Source organism: Cebidichthys violaceus, unplaced genomic scaffold (genome assembly GCF_023349555.1).
Source record: "Cebidichthys violaceus isolate CVI_PGR_0920_01 unplaced genomic scaffold, fCebVio1.0.p SCAF_1, whole genome shotgun sequence".
Classification (NCBI taxonomy): Eukaryota; Metazoa; Chordata; class Actinopteri; order Perciformes; family Stichaeidae; genus Cebidichthys; species Cebidichthys violaceus.
This window is the reverse complement of record NW_027176262.1, coordinates 18,984,021-19,003,768: the sequence shown is the minus strand read 5'-3', so window position 1 is coordinate 19,003,768 and position 19,748 is coordinate 18,984,021. Positions and strand designations below refer to the sequence as shown.

The following is a 19,748-nucleotide window of genomic DNA, read 5'->3' as shown; positions in this document are numbered from 1 at the left end:
GATTATGTTACATTTTTTATTAAATGGATTATGTTTCTGATTACAAAAAATGACATTTGTATTCATATTTGACTCAACTCCGGAACAAAAATAATTGAATCTAACCTTAACCGGAACATATTTAACAACGGAGCGGAAACGGTCCCACCGTATTATTGTTCCCCTGGTTTTCGCAGCAGTTTCTATCATTATTTGTATTCATCGGTGTTTCTTTTCTTTCAGTCTTAACATATTATTGTCCAGTAATCATAGATGTAGAGGTTCAAAACAATGTTAAGGACTCGTGCTTTGTCTGTTTCAGACACATGGATTCAAAACATTAAAAATGGTTTGAAATCGATAGTTATAGAAATCCAATTTAGACGGGGCAGCTTATTTAACTGCTACGTGTTGGCAAAGCCGTAGATATGTTGATTTAATTTATTTGTTGTGGAAAAACTCCGTGGTGAAAGCGAGTAACATATTTTACAATAAATATGGACTCAGACCGAAGGAGAAACAGCCGGAGTTGGGACTGGGACAGCCCGCAGTGCCGAGCCCAGCTGGACGAGGTCTTTTTCCGCCGACATGACTACATCCAGGCTGGAAGCCCGGAGCACAAAGAGTTCTGGTCTTTTTTTGACCGCTTCCAAAGGTTTAAAACAAAGAGGGACGTGTCTGGGTCAGGAGCAAAAGGGGACAGAGAAGACGGGAGGAAGACTGGCACGGGAAAGGTAGACCTTAGCCTTCCGAAAGAGTATGACGCTCGTTACCGCATCAATGTATCTGTGTGCACCAGGGATGTCGAGGAGCGCCTTGGGAAGTCAGAGCACAGAGGCAGGCAGAGATCCTCGGGTCCAGGCAGTGAGGAGATCTCAGACTGCCGCCTGGCTCTCCTGCATTTCCTGGACTTCAGCCAGAGACAGAGTTTTGGAAAGCTGGCCAAGCTTCGCAGGGAGCAGAAGAACCTGCCCATCTTCCAGTACCGGGACAGGATAGTGGAGCTGGTGCGACTTCACCCTGTGGTTGTGGTGGCGGGGGACACGGGCTGCGGGAAATCCACCCAAGTACCTCAGTATCTTCTCTCAGCTGGCTTCAATCACATCGCGTGCACTCAGCCTCGACGCATCGCCTGTATATCCCTCGCGAAGAGGGTCAGCTTTGAGAGTCTCAATCAGTACGGCTCAAAGGTTTGTCATGGACGGTCAAGTGAAGGTTCTTACCTTTTTGTTGAAGCTCCAGCTAGTCTGTAGATTCAAAGTAACTAAGTACGTTTACTCAAGTGATGTACTTAAGTACTAATTTGAAGTACTTGTATTTTACTTGAGTACTTACATTTTTCTGCTACTTCAAAATTCTACTCCACTATAACTCAGAGGGAAATATTGTCCTAAATATTGTAGTTTACCTGGACATTTACTGGTTACTTTCAAGATGCAGATCAATAATACAAAATATAATTAACAAATGTATTATTATAGATTAAGATGACTTTATTGATCCCGGGGTATTCACAAGCTACCCAGCAGTATATTACATTAATGCATCACCACTCATAATCCAATAATATAATATATCTGATTCTGAAAGGGGCCACTCTAAGTACTGAGTAATGCGAGTACTTTTACAACATCTTAAAGACCAAGAGAAATTTGAATATATTCCTGTGACTCCATAAATGTAAGGGCTACAACCAGAAAATCAAATAGATAGCATGCGTATAAAGTAATACAAAAATTGTCATTTGCAGTTTTAGTCAAATATAGTCTCTTAATTTGTTTGCAGAACTCGACAGTAAACGCATAAAGTGCTAAGCTCACAAAAGGCAGTCATGTTTTACAGGTGGGGTACCAGATACGCTTTGAGACCACCCGGACCCCGGCCACCAAACTGCTGTTCCTGACTGAGGGGCTGCTGCTCCGACAGATCCAGCAGGACAGGACGCTGTCTCAGTACCAGGTGTTGATCGTGGACGAGGTCCACGAGAGGCACCTCCACTGTGACTTCCTTCTTGGGGTCCTGCGCTCCCTGCTGTCTGACCACCCAGACCTGCATCTCATCCTCATGTCAGCGACCATCAACATCAAACTTTTCTCTGACTACTTCGGTGGTGCTCCTGTGCTGCAGGTACCAGGCAGGCTGTTCCCTATACAGGTAAGCAGAGGACAGCGGCCATCACAGATGTAAATATGAATCTCACTTGAAGATATTAGTGTTCTGGGCCTTGATGTAGGCATGCTCAAAGACCAATGCACTAAGCAATGGACTCAATGACAAAAACAGGGGTTGAAAATATTCATTATGTTTGTTTTAATATATTCTTGGTAGTCTAAGCATTCAATTTGGTAATGATGTTCCAAAATGAACATTTCAATGTTTTCAGGGTTTCATATTTCATGTTTCCTTTACTAAGGTGATATACCAGCCCATTCCGACTGAGGAGCAGCCCTCGCGCTCAGAGAAACTGGATCCCAGACCCTACCTGCGCATCCTGCAGGGCATCGATCAGCGCTACCCTCCAGAGGAGCGTGGCGACCTGCTGCTCTTCCTCAGTGGTGTGGCGGAGATCTCCACCATCCAGGAGGCCTGTCAGGTTTATGCCACGCACACACGTCGCTGGATTGTCTTGCCGCTGCACAGCACGCTCTCACTGGCCCAGCAGGATAAGGCACAGTCATCTTTGTTTGGATTGGAGTGGACATACAATGTTTGAAATCTGATATGTTGGATATGTTTTACCAGTTCTAATTCTCTGCCATCGTGTTATTCTTCAGGTGTTTGACATTTCTCCTCCTGCAGTGAGAAAGTGCATCATCTCTACAAATATTGCTGAGACTTCAGTTACAATAGATGGAGTACGCTTTGTCGTAGACTCAGGTAAGGCAGTAGTAATTGGGGGAAAAACTTTTTTTTTTTAATTAACTGGCACTACCAATGGGTCCATCTTAACAAACCTAATTTTGTGCAGCCAATATTTGTCCCAAAAGATCCCAAAAATGTAAAAGATACCAAATCTGTCATGCTGAATTTTGGGGGGAAAATGGTTTCTAACTTTAAAGAAATTTAAATAGTAAAGAAGGGGGAAAACAATACACGGCACAGAAGTAGAATAACACCCACACAAATGGATTGTTTTGTCATTCATTCTTTTACAGGGAAGGTAAAGGAGATGAGCTTTGATCCTAAGGCCAAGATGCAACGTCTGCAGGAGTTCTGGATCAGCCGAGCCAGCTCTGAGCAGAGGAAAGGTCGAGCCGGTCGCACAGGTCCAGGAGTGTGTTACCGCCTGTATGCTGAGTCCGATTACGATGCCTTCGCACCTTATCCGGTGCCTGAAATCCACAGAGTGGCTCTGGACTCCCTCATTCTTCAGGTAACGATACCCCATAGAAAGCAGGATGGAAATTCTTGTTTTTAATTCTTCAATTTCCATAGTTACATTTTTAGCTTTATTCATGCCGTCTTGTTTCTGCAGATGAAGAGCATGTGTCTTGGAGATCCACTTTCTTTTATCTTCATCGATCCACCTCCAGCTGCTAGTATCCAGACTGCAGTTACTTATCTGAAAGAGCAGGGAGCGCTGGACAATCGCGCTGAACTGACCTCTATTGGTAGTTTGCTGGCACAACTGCCTGTGGATGTGGTCATAGGTAAGATTCCTTTCACCAAACTCGTAGTATTTTAGTGTTCTTTGTCTCATCTATTGTTTTCATGAAGCTGACAACAGAACACAAAACGGTGGTAAACAGTTGATTAAAGTTTAAATTGCATAATTTCAGTCTTGGTTTCTCTTAAATTTAGTATACAAAATATCAATAACTTTGTCCATGATGTACTGGAGTTTAAAAATGCAACACATACAGTAGCAGCTAGATTTAGGTAAGTGTGTGTGTTTGTGTTCATTCAGGGAAGATGCTGGTGCTGGGCTCTTTGTTTAACCTGGTGGATCCCGTGTTGACAGTAGCAGCAGCCCTCAGTGTTCAGTCGCCTTTCCTGCGAAGCTCACAACACAACCCAGACTGTGCCACAGCACGCCAGCCCCTGCACAGCAACCACGGGGACCCCTTTACCCTGCTCAACACCTTCAATGCCTGGGTGGAGGTCAGTAATGGAAACATTGTTTGACATTGGCTTTTTGACATGAACAGAATAGTCAGATATCATATAAGATGGTCTTATTGTACTTAAAACTGTTCATCAACAGGTGAAGGGAGAGAGAGGTGGTGGCTCAAGGAAGTGGTGCAGGAGGAGAGGCCTGGAGGAGCAGCGTCTATACGAGATGGTCAACCTACGCAGACAGTTCAAGGTAGGCAACTGACACAGTAGTTCACACATTGGAAAAAAAAAAAAAAAAAAAAACATTTGACAATTTTTTTTTATGTGTGATCACTATTTTACCTTAATGAGCTTCCTCTCTGGTTCACAGGACTTGTTGAGGAGCCACGGCCTGCTGGAATTGGTGGAGAGCAGCACTCCCTCTGGTGGTGACCGCGGGCAGCGTAGGGAAAGGTTAAAGGAGAGGAGGAAGCTGCATCAGATGAAGAGAGAACACGAGCAGCAGGAGAGCAGCAGACGTAAAGTCCTGAGGATGGACGAGGGCCAGGACGGAGAGTTCTCCTCAGGATCAGACACAGAGGGAGCCGGCAAAGGCAAGAAGGACAAGGGGGGATCAGGACAGAACTTGGACATACAGGTAACATGGAAAAAGGTTGCTACACACAAAGCACCCTAAACCTCAACACCAACATTTAACACTCAACTTGAAACTCTGTCCACTTTTCTTTGTGCTATTTTGAGGTATACTTGACTGGATACTAAATGTGTATGACAGTTGTTAAAAGGCCAGCACTAATAGTATTAAGATAGTCATCTTTACAGAGGTGGATATGTTTGTGTTTTTGTGTAAGTTTGGCACAGTTACACTGATCAGTGGTCTCTCTGTGGTGCTGTTTGGCCTGCAACAGGAGGTGAAGTTCAAGTTGCGTCACAACGTGTCAGAGCTGCAGGAGGCGGCAAGCGTCAGTCAGGACATGTCCTCCCGCCAGCAGGCTTTGCTCAAGCTGCTGCTTTGCCGCGGCCTCTACCCTCAGCTGGCACTGCCCGATGAACACAACTCCACCCGCAAGGACTCCGACCAGGTCAGGCCTCCTGCTGCACCCACCCTAGCTTCTAAGTTTAGATGGTACAATAAAAGTCTGTGTGTGTCAGTAAACCAGTTGTTTCTATAATGTCGTATTGGTCCACTTTTCCTTTGTGATTTTACAACGTATAGGTGTTTCACACAAAGAATAAGCAGGGAGTGGTGATCCACCCAACCGGTGTGTTTGCCAGCGACCCAGAGGTGTTACAAGTGCCTGAGGATGACACCAGAGAAATTGGTAAACATCTCGAACGACTTCTTTCAAAAGTACTACATGTAGATTTTTAGGTATATTCAAAACTCATAACTCTGCTGTGAAAGCCACAACGTTAAAAGGTAACACGAAAAAAAAAAAATTCCAATTTTTCCCAAGGGAAAAGAAAATGAACAGCAATAAAACAGAGTCATACTTTGTAGACATTTACTGTTCATAAGAACAAAACACACCTTTAAGTTTCAATGGGAGATCAACCTTACTTATGAAATTCAACTTTAATTTAAACTCACTAACAATTCACACTTTATATCTGAATGATTTTAAGCACTGTCTGAATTATTTAATTATTAATCAGCTACTAACCAAAACATTTTCTTTCTGGAAGTTACTTTTAATTCTAGAGTAGATCACATCGGTTGTTTGTGATGTTTCTTTAAAATTCAAGCCCATTTAATCCAACATCTTTTCCAACTGCTTGTTCTGCACTTGAAGAACAGCAGTGGTATTCTGTGTTTGCAGTTAAACAACTGTATTGGAAGTAATGCACTCCAAATTGCTCTGTGTAAAATCTATTCCTTGGCCTCCTGATCCACTGATGAAGTCTTTTTGTTTTGTCTCTTCCTTCCACTCTTCTTGTTGTGCACATCTCATCATGTCTCTTTTGTCTCTCCCTCTTTGTCTTTGCTTCCTGCCGGCAGGGCCTGACAGGCGGGACAGCAGCAGACACCAGCTGCTAGCCTTTGTCACTCTGTTGGAGACCAACAAGCCATATTTGTCCAACTGCGTGCGGGTTCCTGCACTGCAAGTTAGTACCAGATGTGGGATGTGCCCCTTCCCACCACAACTAAATGGTTTTTTTGAATCGTCTTGGATTAACTCTGATAAAGTTCTGTATTATGTTTAAGTAGTCAAATAATGTGATCCATAATCATTTCACTGGTTCCAGTAATTTAACGTTATTGATACATCGGCACCAAGGTTGTTGATGGCTAGTTGAGTTGTTTGTTCTCTTTCACAGATTAAAACATATTCATTTCAGAAATGTCTGTGATAATGAGAAAATGTAGTATAAGAATGATTCCTATTAGGGAAAAAATGTTTTCCATGTTAAGGGTATATTACACAGATGGACAGAAAATGCAAACAAGCTGTTTATTGTACATCAGTGAGAGAAAAGGAAAATGACTTGAAACAAAGATTACAGAGCCGGATCCAAACTGGGAATGCTGCTGTTCATGGCATGTTAGTGACCTGTAGTAGACCACCAGATTTTACTTTTATAATTAGATTTAGACACAAATATTTATATTGTGAATTACTTACATAGTTACATATTTCTATATTATGTGAAACTCATAGTGTGTCACAGACCATCATTGTTTTAGGCATTGTTTTCTTGTATTGTGATCTCTCCCATATTCCCAGCTCTGGTCCACTCATGCATCATGCAGTAGTATTAAATGTCTGTGTGCTCACTAGGCTCTGCTGCTGGTAGCAAACTCTGTGGACAGCAACGCTGACTGTACGCGTCTGGTGGTGGACGGCTGGCTGGAGCTGGAGCTGAGGGAGCCAGAGGAGGCCCTGAAGGTGCTGTCCACAGCTCTTTCACTCCGGTCTGAGTGGGAGCGCCTCCTGTTGGCCCAGCTGGGACAGAGCACAATGGGGGGACCTGCGGTCCAGGGGGTGTCCCGCAAAGTCATGGAGAAGCTGAGCGAAGGCCTGGTCCGCTTCCTGCTGTACAATGAGGTAGTGATGCTGTGCTGACTTGGTGGTTACAGTATCAAGCACCCCAGAAACGGGCCTGAAAAGTACACTATACACATATTCTTGATGCAAATAACACTGGTTATGTGTGAACTACTGTATGTGTCAATATTGTTAATTTCTCCTTTCTTGACATTTCTCAGTGACTCACATTTTACATTCTCTGTTAATATACTCTATTAATAACATACTTCTTACCTTTCTTCCCAGGTAACTTACAGCCTACGGCGACTCACAGCTTTCCAGACCCAGAACCTGTACATCGGCCCTCGGTCTCAGTCTGATCTGTCTGACACCAAAGCTCCAGATGTAAACCCGCTGTTTCCAGGAGTCGAGGCCAAGCCGGACCCCATTAAAGGAGGCCTGCGTGTCGCCGGCTTCTTCAACTACAACTGTCTGGCTGTAAGTCTGTCTGAAACGGTGGCAATCTAGTCAAGCCTTCTCTTAAAAGTTAGAAAGAGATGGACAATAAATGTTACAGCTGCTAGCAAAATTGTCCCACATCTGGATATGAAATTCCCGTTATGTTTATTTTGTGGGAAATTGTGTATTGGTAGAGGTCGATGTTGAAAAGAAGTAGCCTGGACTTAACTTATGTTACAGCTTGAGGCTCCACATTACCGCAACAGCTGAACCAAACTGCCCCAGCAGAGCTGCTGGTTGACATCAGACTACAGGTTGAACAGATCAGCTTCCATGTGAAGTATTGTGCTAATGTATGAATGTAAAACAGGGTCATGTGGCGACATACTTTTCCTGAATAAATACAGGTTACTATTAAATAAAACCGAAGAGTTTAACTCCCCAACAAAATATCTACCACTAACAAAATAGTTGCTAGCTAGTTAAGCTTTTCCCTGAAGTAATATATAGAATTTTGTAATTAAATCATTCAGCCTTCCTTGTTAAAGGCATTTAACTTGAAACAAACTGATCTCCACATCTGACAAAACGTGTCTCTGATCTTTGTGTTTTCCACTTTCTAATTTGCAGGACTCAAAGGATCTCTACAGTGAGTGTTTACGCACTTTCTGGAGCTGTCCTAACTGTGACCTCTACATGCCGCTGACTCCTCTGGAACGCATGCAGCACGAGGCCTCCTGCAGGCCAGCAGGAGAACAGCAGCAGCCAGTGGAAGGTCAGCAATTCCTTATGTTGCTATTCATTTTGAGGTATCTGTTGGTGTTCGATCACTTGAACACATACACCAGCTGATTTGACACTTGGTAAGAGATGAATAATTTAAGGCTAATTGTGGGTTTGTGTTTTCAGAGCCAGAAGGTGGAAAGGCAGGCTCCTCCTCAGTGTCCAGTCTCACCAGAGTTTATCACTGTGACGTGTGTGATGAAGACCTGACCCTCACCTCCACTGAGATCCTCAAACACAAAAGGCAGCACATGTATTCTGCCAAGTAACTGACTTCCGCATCTAAAGAACAGCTACTCACAACATGTGTCTGTTCTGGCAAGGACAGATTTGAGTTCATAGAATGAGGTTGTTGTAACATTTGTGTCACCGTTCTTCTTCCCATTTGTACTTGAGGAATTTTATTAAAGTGCTATTACTTTCCTATAATGGTCACTAGGTGTATTTCTTTCAGTAGCCCTCTCCACAGTTCTATTCTTTTATGAAATATCCACATTTGTAAAATCTACTCTCCCAAACAAAACAACAAATTCCTAATTATTCTCAAATTCCTTGCATTGTTGAATGATTATAGATCACAACTTTCATCCATTGTGAGGGAAAAGGCACAGTAAGTTAATGACATGCACATGTGAGAGAGAAGAAGACACTGATTTAAAATATAGAGTGAGGGTTTAATAATGATACAAACCCACGATATGTAACACCTCAAAGCAGCACATTGGCACAAAGTCAGAAGTAAGACAGCACGGAAGATAAAAACCTGTCTCAAAAAAATAAATCAGAATAAATATCTCAATAAATAAATAAACAGGTAATATCTCATTAATTACTTTGAAACTAATAAATACGTACATTTGAAAATATGCACATTGGCAGAAATCAATAACCCAAAAAGTAAATAGTACTTAACACAGAGTTACTTAAAAATCATAAGTTATTGATTACTCAAATCAAAAGGCACATTTATTAAGATGTAAGAATGGGGCCTGCAATTGTGACCGCATGACTGTCAGTACTGTACCCTAACACCATTTCTGAACCAGAAGTAGCAAACTGTGTGCAATGGCTTTACTAGTTCTGTATATCTGCACCATCGAGTGAACGTGTGTGTCTGTGTGCAGGTCTATGCATTGCAGATTTGTGGGGATTGTGTGTGTGTGTGTGTGTGTGTGTGTGTGTGTGTGTGTGTGTGTGGGGGGGGGGGGGGGGGGGTTAATTTAGGATCAGGGAATGGCAGTCTGGTGACTGAGTGTGTGTTTCCTGCCATTGTGACAGCATGTCTTTTGTTTTTTTTTAAGTGGACAATGTTGGCAGGCTGGCCTCGAAGTGAAGATGACTGTCCCATAACCGAGAGGTCAAGGGTCGTGTTCATCAGCAGTTGTGTGTCCTGACTCTGAACCCTACTTACTGCCTGTTCACTCACGTTAAGTCACTTTGGATAAAAAAAGTTCTTGGCTAAACCTAAAATGTAAATAATCTGGTGAAGCTTCTGAAAGGTTCATTCTGCCATAATTCAAAGATTACCAGGTGACTTCCTTATACTGAGCGTACTGTAAGTATTCTCAAATTAAATTTGAAAGGATTTAGAGTAATCCCCCAACAGATTCTCTACACTCTTGGGATATCATCAATCTGTGATGTTCAGTGCATTTCATGAGTTATTTTTTTTTTTTAGGAAATCTTTCAACTACTCAAAGAAAACCAGGTGTAAGCATTTTGCATTCAGTATTTGATATTAGAGCCTCCGTTTTTCACAAAAATTGTGATTTTATGAATCTTATGTATGCATTGCATTTTGGTCAAGAGGCTATTTTTTGTAGAGCATCTGGTGTCTCTCCCTCTTCTAGAATATATATTTACCTTCAATGATTGTTAAACATTGGTGTGGGGAGGCTATACAAAAAGCCTGTGCTCTTAGATTCATTGACATATTAAGATTTCTGAAAAACATTGTGTGGACAAAATCAGTTGGAGCTGTGATTTAGCTGCTTTAAATCCACCCATGGTCAGTTATTTACTTAGAGTAGAAAAATATACCACCAATCAGCAAAATAGACACAGAAATGCAAGGTACATCACCATTTATTTTTTTAAATGGGGTGAATTTATCTTTAAGCCCAGTTATAAACTTACAAAAACCTTCCTCACACACTATTTAGCTTCCTCAGCACCTTGAGTGGAGTAAGAACTTCAAGGTCTGTTTGACTTTACCACACCACCTCATCGATTGCTAAGAGGCAGCGGGAAACTTTGAATAGGGTTAGGACAGGACTTAAAATAGCAGCTTTTTGACTTCATACTTCAAGCAACATTCAGCAAACACATGTGCCACTGTGCCCAAACAAAAACCTACCGCCATTCACCTTTTTCAAGTTAATGTGTCTCTTTTCTCATCTCGGGGTCAACATACTACAGCACGCACGTGTAAATGTCACACATGTGAGCTGCATGCTGCTGCTGCTCAAAGACAAGTTTGTGTTCCTATTTATCATTTCTGCTTGATATCGAACACAGTAACACACTACAGTATTCAGTTCCAACACTTTTTTCGATTCCTAACTTGAGCGACTGGTACAAAAATACTCTTTCAATACATTGTTCATTGCACTTCATCTTTTTTTTGGTGGCGTCTCATCCAAAGGCCTAAACACATCTGCAGATTGGTAAGCATGGGGTCCTGTTTTGTTTTTCTTTGGGGTTGGGACTGTACTGGTCTTTGTGTACATTAGGTAGAATAGACTCGCTCAGAGGCCTCAGTTGTAAGCACCTTGACTGATTCAACAAGTACAGTGGTGAGATGGGATGTTTTCTATTATTAATATTGAAAATACATGGAAAGATGGAAAAAACAATGCGTAAAGTGAGGGTGTTTAATGTTCGACACACATTCTTAATTTTCTTTTCTTTTTTTTTTAGAAAACAAAATAACCTTGTGTTTGGTTACAAAGGACCATAATGAATCACATTATGACTTTTAAGTCTTTGTGGTTGTCATTGCAACTTCCCTTAACATTAATTGTCCCTTTGCATTTGATAACCTTCCTTCCACTGTGGTCTACTACTTTAACCGAAAAAACAACACGAGTAGTTTCAGATGATCGTACTGTCTTGAAGACTGCACTCACTCATGCTCACGCTCTCCAAACCTCTCTCCCCTTCCTTCTTTTCATTTCTGAACCAGGGTCGAGTAACATCTGAGGTAAAATTAGAGGTAAAGGGTGACATCTGTTCATCTGACTGATAAACAGGCCAACATGAAACAAATAACTTCCCCAAGATCTCTTGTTTGTAATACGTGATAGTGTGTGCCATTGGGGGATTCTGTCAATATGTTTTACATTTAATAAAATATACCAATTGAAATTATAACAATCATATATATAAACATCTTTAGTTTTTAGTTTTTTTCTTTCTAAATAAAAAAAAACCAGACATTTGAAACAGTGTACACATCATCGTTGCCTCTGCCACTCTCTTACTGTAATAAAGTCTATGACCGCTAATTCTAGATCAGCCAACCCTCAGTAAATCCACTATGAAGGCTCCAGATGACTCCCACAGAGCCTGGTCTGAGTGCACCATCAACAGGCAAGGACCAGTGAGGAAGGCCCCAGGTTGAAAAGAGAACGAGCGGAATGCAGTGGAAGGCTGTGGGGCTTTGGAGGGCCACATCGGAGGTCTGGGTCTACTGAGAGCAGTGTTCCACCTGCTAAGCTCCACCTCCTGCGTCCCGACAGATACTCTCCCCAACACCTAGACCTCCTTGGTCCAGGGAACCACTCCCACCCCCTAGCCTGGCCTCATCGGACCGCCTTGTGCTTTCCCCCACAGCAGCCACACCTCTCCCCACACCGCAGGCAGGCGCGCAAAGGCAGGTAGCAGCACATGCAGGGCACGAAGAGCGACAGGGCCAGGAGGGCCAACCAGCGGGCACAGCATAGGGGGTGCGGGTGGCCCCCCAACGAGTCATCACACGAGCAGGGCTCCCAGAACTCTCCCTCAGAGTCCGACATGCAGTGGTAGAGCAGACTCTCTGCGCACCACACACAGGTCCACTGGCGCAGACAGTGCAGGGCCGGGTCTGGGGCATCTCTGCAGCGGCCCCGCCCGTTCTCCGAAACGCTGAAAACAGAGCGGCAGTACACACAGCGTGATGAACATGACGATGAGGCCTGAGGACACGGGCTGTCGTCGTCGGGGGAGACTACCCCCGGGTCGCTCCCACCGCTGCTGGCCCCTCCTCCTCTCTTACGAGTCCGCGACCGGGGCGTGGCCAGTGAGGTGTGGATGCAGCAGGGAGAGGGTGATCCTTTGCATGTCTCTTGGGGTGAGCCGGCAGCTGAGGACGAGCCTGACACAGCGTTGGGCATGGACATACAGGTGGGCGATGACGAGGACAGCCGCTGGGAAGCTTTACTGTCCAGGCTCACCGTCACGTCACAGCCTGCCGTCCCCACTCCTGCCAGGTCTTTCTCAAAGCGAACCACGCACAGCTCTGACTTGTCCTGCAGGCTCCCTCCACCACTGACAACCACACCCCCGGTCAGCCCCCCAACCATAGTCCTAGTGGCCCCTGCCCGTCGGTAGTCCTCATAACCTCGAGAACCCCACAGGTCTTTGCAAGGATCCACAATGCGTAGGTCCCCTTCCTCCAGCAGAGAAATAGTGGGTGAGAGGGGGGACAGATGAGATGAGGCTGGTTGACCCACAGGAGGGGTAGGTGGAGCAGGAGGCGGGGGTGGGGGTGTTGGCGGATTCAACACAGCCGTCATTTGTGAGAGCTGGTGCTGTCCCGGCCTAGTGTGGATCTGTGGAGAGGGTATAGAATTACAGAGTGAGTCAGGAACAGTGTGTACCGTGGCAGCAGTTACAGAAGGTTTTGTCTCTAGCACAGCACGAATAGAAGCTCAAATGATCGAGAACCACAATTTAGATAGGATTTTATTCTATGAGATGGCAGTGGGTTGTTTCAATTTGAACATTACTTCATGTAGAATAAATAAAAGTCTAGTTGTGGACTTAGGGTGGAGACAGAGGGGTGGAAATAATCAACCTCCCATCTCTTTTTTATTGCTCTAAATGTCTAAATTTCAAATATCGCTGATTTTCCAAGGGAACCCCAAAGACCCAAGGAGGTTACCACATCTTTAAGAACTATTCTTAGTAATCATCAATGGAGCTCACAAGTGTAACAGGAACATGTAACGTGACAGATTAACTGAAAAATGTAACATGTGTCTGTTCCTTTGATCATCTTATTATCACAATGAAGAACCAATAATAGACTCGGAGCGGCAGGTGTTACCTGAGCAGGTGTCTGAGTTGTGACAGCATGGCTGGATCCAAAACTAAATTCTTCCGACCGTACGAAGCAGGTAGACGACGACTCGCTTGTCACTATGGTGATGGGTTTGGGAAGCATCTCCTTTCTGCTGTTGGATGACGACTCACTTCCTGTATGAGACTGGCAGAGGCTACACGTCATCCCACAAGTCAAAAAACACCAATAACGGCATGGGGGGCCAAGTGGCAGAGCAAATGAGCCCTTTCTAGAGAATAAATGCTCAACCGACAAACTGCTCAGATACTCACAGCTTGTCCATCATCCTCAGTGTCGGCCTCTTCTGGTGTGGAGGACGAGGGCGAGTCAGAGCCTTGATAACATTAATAGAGAGGATTTAGGCTTTGCCAATTCGAACCTAACTGGAGAAAGTTCTTATATGTGACTTGTGTATCTCTACCTCTGTCGAGCTTGTCTATGACGAGCTGCAGCCTTTTCTCAAAGGAGATGGCATCGGCAGGGCTCTGGAACATAAGGCCAAACTTTCGATCTTCTACTCGCCAGTGATGGAAGATGGGGTTCACCTTATTGTACACTAGCCCCCTTTGCACTGCACACTCCAACACCGGCTAGAGACACAAATGGCAATCGCAGCAACAAGAGAAGTTAGTTCACCAACCAGGACGTAGCGTTTCCTCAAATCATGGCCCCACATAGCATGAATCTACAGTCTTTAGGTGGCATTGAGGAGCAATGTGGCACCAAAGACAGCCATAACACACACGCACACACTCACTGCTCGATCTCGCAGCCGTTCTCCACGTATGATGTATTCTCTCCGCCCCCTGCCGTCATGACTCCGCCCTTTACATATCACCACATGACTGAGGCCGCCACCTCCAAGGGGCACCCAACCGCCACTGGAGTCATCACGTGTCATCACCACTGCACGAACACGCACACTGCCAGGGAAGCCAAGAGAGTGAGCAGAGGCCCAGGCTGATTAAACAACGCAATGATATAGGCTGCACTGTCAAACACACACAAATACACGCAAACATGCATGCACCGATACGCACATTCATTCATTCAGTTGAGAAAAGTGATCAGCTTGCACAATACAAAAATGCAGTATTAATTACAGTGTGAAGCAACTGTTTCAGCTCTCAGATAGCATGATGAAATTCACACAAAGAAGACAGAATTGACAGTTTGGCCTATGAGTATTGGCGTTGCAACATGTGACAGCTCAAAGGCCTATCATAGAGTAGCCCTATAGTCAGGGCAGTATTTACCAATCTATGATCACGTGATTGAGGTAAATACCCTGTAATTAGCATGCGGTGATGGTAAACAAATATGTAAAATCAAGAAATATTTGGACACTGTGGTTTGGCGTTATTTATGCATAATTAAGTTAAGGAGCATAATTCTGACAATTAAACCTGGGACTGACTGTGGGCTATATGCACTGAGAATAAAGGAAGTATATTGAGCAAATGGATAGAAAGAAAGCCAGCGTTGAGGAGGATAGATACGGCCAAATGGGAGGAGGGAGGAAGAATGAGTGTTTCCCAGATAGATGTATCAATGAACGCACCCATTCGCCATCAGAGGCCCCGGCATTCTTGCAAAAAGAAGCTCTGCCCTCGCCAATCGGCTGAATAATTCAGCACCGCAGTTCGACATGTGCATGTAATGCAGGCACAGACGCGTCTTTTTGTTATTTTCAAATCACACTGAATTTTAAGTGTTGCAATTATTTTTCCCAGGCGCTGCTTTTCTCCATTCCGCCCCTGCTGCACGCACTCATTAACACACCCCGATATTATGTTATATGTTTTTATGAATGGGGTAGCGCAAGACTGGCTTCGACATCGCGCTGTGCGTTAGTTGTTTCGCCGGAATGTGTATAAGGCCTAAATACAATGCAATCGCGTGTGAAAAAGGGAAGGAAAAAGGGAACGAGTGGGTGAGAGGATGGAAACGGGAGATGGGGGGAGGGGGCCGATTAGAAAAGGGAAGGAGGAGAGGAGGGGTGAGGATGAGGGAGAGCGAGCGAGAGAGAAAAAAATCACATTTCATTCATAAAGTTTGGCTTTAAAAAATCATAATGAAACCCCGAGACACGTTGATAAAAATCACAACGCCTCCATCCCTCCCTCGTTTGACTGTAGCCATGTCTTGAATGACGCGATGCTGGCCCCAAACTCGCCATATTTCGCTTTTTTTCCCCATACATTTTATACATTGACTTATTTCGTGACTGTTTTAACCAATCGCTGACCACGCATTTAGTTCTGAATTGTTGCATAGCTTCTGTTGTTTGTGTAATATGTTGTTATTGTAATTTCTTTTCTTGCGTGTAGGTTTTTGTGCCAGTCGTCTAAAAGCACAGGTCCACATGTAGGTGGCTTAACATTTATCACATATTGGCATGGATATATCGGAAATGGGGTGTATGCTGTTGATTCAAGACTACGTAATGGTGTTTTTATTCTCGGCAGCCTGCTAAATTGAAGAGCACCGATTGTGAGAATAGTGCATGATGCTGGATTGGTGTAACATTGATGGCGGTGGCGTTCTTTCTATCCGTTTTGGCGGATGGCTGAATATATATGTGCAATGTTAAAAATGAAAATGTAAGGACTTACTCGCCCTCCATGGCTCGGTGTTGCCCGCCGCTTGCAGCAGCCCACCCCAGGGTCTCCTCTCTCTCTCTCTCTCTCTCTCTTTTTATCCTCCTTTCAGGAAACACTCACAGGCTCACTCACATTCTCTCTCTATCTGCTCTCATTTTCCTAATCTTTCTCTCTCTTCCTCTCTCTCTTCCTCTCGCTCTCTCTCTCCACCTTGATGTCGTTTCGGTGTATCAGGATAGGCTTGAGGTTGCAGCAGCCATTTTCCGCTGGCAGCATCCTCCCTCTCTCTCCCTCTCTCCCTCCCTCCCTCCTTTTCTCTCTCTCTCTCTCTCTCTCTCTCTCTCTCTCGCTCCCTCTCGCTCCAAATCACTCCCTCGCTTATTCTCTTTCTCACTCTACCTGCCCTGTGCCAACACATCCGCACTAATCATTGACAGCATCGTGGCTTTGGGTGTGCTATAGGGTTTGTCCATGTCATTTTAAATGATTGAAAATGAAAAAGAGTAACGGGGCAAACAAATTCTATGGAGCAACATAAAATATAGGTAAAATAAAATACCATTTGCCCTTCATTGCAGCTTTGCTAGCATTTGTGTTTTTTTAAACAAGTATAAGTTGGGTTTATTGTTGTGTTCCTATGCTTATTTAATTCTCAACTGTACAACAAATAACACAAACCAGTGCCCCATAGGATTCTAGCGTTGGTCCTGTCAGCAACAAAGGTTTCAGCACCATGGACAGCGATACCTCTTTTGGGTCTAATAAAGACACATCTTCGACGTTTGGGGCTTATTCATAGATGAAATCACTGCCCTTATTCGAATAAAACTGCATCTGCGGAACTCCAGTCTAAGTATAAAGTTACACTATGTTACTTTGACTTTACTTAGCCTAACTTCAAATCTACGAACCTGATATCGCATTTCTGTCAGGATATTGTATTGTTGTTTTTAGATTGTGCTCCACATCTTGCCATTTTACTGCCAGTAAACATTAAACTAGCGTAAGAATTACACACATTATTTGTAACAGGAATCCACTGTAAAAGTAAAGAGTATCTTACAGGCTACAATGAGCATACATTGCGTACGCACAACATAATATATTACGGTGCGCAGTGGGTTAGAAGTAAATGCCCAAACAATTCTTGACAAATTGTTAGGAGAGTTTGTTTATTCTGGTCAAAAACTGCGTCAAAATCGCAGAGTTATATGGCTCGTTGGTCTAGGGGTATGATTCTCGCTTAGGGTGCGAGAGGTCCCGGGTTCAAATCCCGGACGAGCCCACTTTAGCTTGTGTCTTTGACCATTACTAACAATCGCCAAATCTAAAGCAACATTGTGGTGTTCTGGCAACATATTCAATATAAGACAGCATTTTCTGGATCAAATCCATCAACCATATTGTTTAGGTTAATTTCTTACATTTTTAAAATGGCTCCTTCCGTTCTTCAACAGCCAAATATATTTCAGCACCGTACAGCCTTTATAACACAATTGTACAAACTTACGGATAGACAGTTGGTTTGATGTACTCTATTAATCCCAAATTGGGAAATGATTGAGATAAAGCAACATGTTATCCACGGAAACAGTAAATATATACTAAAAAGATAATACTAACTAAATACAGCTACTTTTGGATGTCATCACGTTTACCGTCAAATCTAAATGAAATCATGTTATAATTTTGCATGGTTGCCCATTATAATATCACAAAATGAACATAAATCATGCTTGAAATCAACAATAAATCAATAATAAATATCCTAAGGATGCTATTTTACAAAAGGCTCATTGAGGAAACAGCATTATGATTGATCTGTGACCCATTCAATTTTTTGTCACTAGAGATTTAATTATGAAATTACTGATGACCAAATTGAGGTGTTAGTGATTCACCAGCAAATCTAAAGGATATTTTAGATCACATATTTTTATAGATGTTACTATCACCATTTTTGGATAACATATAAGGCAATAGAGATAACTCTCTCATTACTCTAGCATTTCACTTCCTTGTATTTATGCATGGACAGTTTAAGATGTAAAGGTAGCTCATCTCACTTTACCAACACCACCCCCCTCACTCTGTGTTTTGGGTAGGCCTATGTGCATTATCTCTGTTACCTTCAATGTCCCAGTGGGAACAACAAGACAGCTGAATAAACATGGCACAGAAATTCCCAGGCACCCAGAAACAAAAGTTTTCAAACAAAATACCATTTGCCCCACCTGGTTGTCTTTTAGCCAGGTAGTTTGAGGCAGTTTGGTTAAACAAAACTTAATTTAGGAATATGCGCCACAATATTAAAGCTACTACAAGGAACTTTCATTTTGTGTTGATTTTGGCAGTCCCTGTGGACAAAAGTGGAAGTATTTCTGAGCAACAGAGTCCCTTTGGAAAACCTTTCATTTTACTGCAGCACAGGTCTGACAGTCTGCACCACTCAGCCCTGGTTCTGGTTCTCCTGTGCCTCCTTGCCTCCAGCGAGCCCCCAGAAACATCCCTGCATAACCTCTAGCCAACCACATACAGTAGAGTCTGATTGCAGCAGCGGCAGGGCATTGCCGTAGACTTGAGCATGACCGGAACACCCACAGCTTTGTGCTGAGGGTCACTGGCACCCATTTACAGTGAATCAGTCCTGTTCCCCCAAGACGTGCTGTCGACATAACTTAGGGACAGGTTGTTACAGCCCTGATTCAAGGGAAGCAACATGAAGGAAGGAACAAAGTTGAATCAACCAACTTAGAATTTATTACATAAACAATACCAGGAACATACTTTCCAAGCCAGCTGGCAGGGAGAGTGGTTGAGAAAGACTGCTGCTGGGTGAAGGAGGGGCTTTTGAATTCAGGCACCCAGAGTAGGTGCCATGCATCAACAATTAGGGCTGGTAGACAAGAATCTGCTCCTGGATGACCTGCAGACCGACAGAGAAAGCAATGTCCTTGGATAAAACAACCCTACCCTTAAAGTTGCCCACTAAGCAATCTAAAAAATCAACATAATACTTACCGAAATTACACATTAGCCACTTAAATAATAAGTAAATATCTAAGCTGTTATTTACAACACTTATATCTAAGCAGAGCTATACATTAGTGAGAAAGCTACATGTAGCTAAGACCCTGTAGTAGATTCATGGTGATTTGAGTTGGTCATGTTATGTAAGAACACCAAAGGGTTGTGGTCAGTGTAAACCACAACCAAGTACTGGAAGAACCTATGGAAACACCAAAGTGAAGTGTGCAAGGGCAAGGATTAGGGCAAGAACCTTCTTTCTCAATAGTGAAGCAATGGTGATGATGGCAGTCAAACTTCTTGGGGTCGTAGCAAACAAGATGCTCAACTCCCAATGTGTCATCCTGGAGAAGGACAGCTCAAGCACCCAAATCAATTCCATAAACAGAGAGTTTAAAGGCTAGACTAAAGTAGAAGGCTCCCAGAATGGAAGCCCGAACCAAAAGTGCTTTGATATTTTAAAAAAATTAAAAATTTAAAAATGACATTCGGGCTGAGCACATTAGTTAGAGGAGCAAACGTTTTTACAGAAAGTCTTGTAATAACCTG

At 43.4% G+C, this 19,748-nt stretch overlaps 2 protein-coding genes and 1 non-coding gene across 3 annotated transcripts; 2 read left to right on the top strand and 1 right to left on the bottom strand.

Annotated features, from left to right (window-relative positions):
* The first annotated feature begins 178 nt into the window (after positions 1-178).
* Positions 179-8,664, top strand: dhx34 (DEAH (Asp-Glu-Ala-His) box polypeptide 34). Its single transcript, XM_068713815.1, has 16 exons — positions 179-1,169; positions 1,822-2,133; positions 2,393-2,647; positions 2,754-2,856; positions 3,135-3,352; positions 3,455-3,629; positions 3,887-4,080; positions 4,184-4,285; positions 4,406-4,672; positions 4,944-5,117; positions 5,252-5,357; positions 6,035-6,141; positions 6,816-7,082; positions 7,311-7,502; positions 8,094-8,238; positions 8,373-8,664. Exons 1-16 carry the CDS (start codon positions 477-479, stop codon positions 8,513-8,515), a joined length of 3,453 nt encoding a protein of 1,150 aa, XP_068569916.1. The 5' UTR covers positions 179-476; the 3' UTR covers positions 8,516-8,664.
* A 769-nt stretch (positions 8,665-9,433) lies between these two features.
* spred3 (sprouty related EVH1 domain containing 3) lies at positions 9,434-16,331 on the bottom strand. The gene is made up of 6 exons (XM_068713805.1): positions 16,185-16,331; positions 14,327-14,492; positions 13,991-14,159; positions 13,842-13,903; positions 13,555-13,713; positions 9,434-13,057 (listed from the first exon to the last, which is right to left on the bottom strand). Exons 1-6 carry the CDS (start codon positions 16,193-16,195, stop codon positions 12,050-12,052), a joined length of 1,575 nt encoding a protein of 524 aa, XP_068569906.1. The 5' UTR covers positions 16,196-16,331; the 3' UTR covers positions 9,434-12,049.
* Positions 16,332-17,385: 1,054 nt separating this feature from the next.
* On the top strand, positions 17,386-17,457 carry trnap-agg (transfer RNA proline (anticodon AGG)). Its single transcript has one exon. It is a non-coding gene; the product is annotated as a tRNA-Pro (tRNA).
* Positions 17,458-19,748: the final 2,291 nt, after the last annotated feature.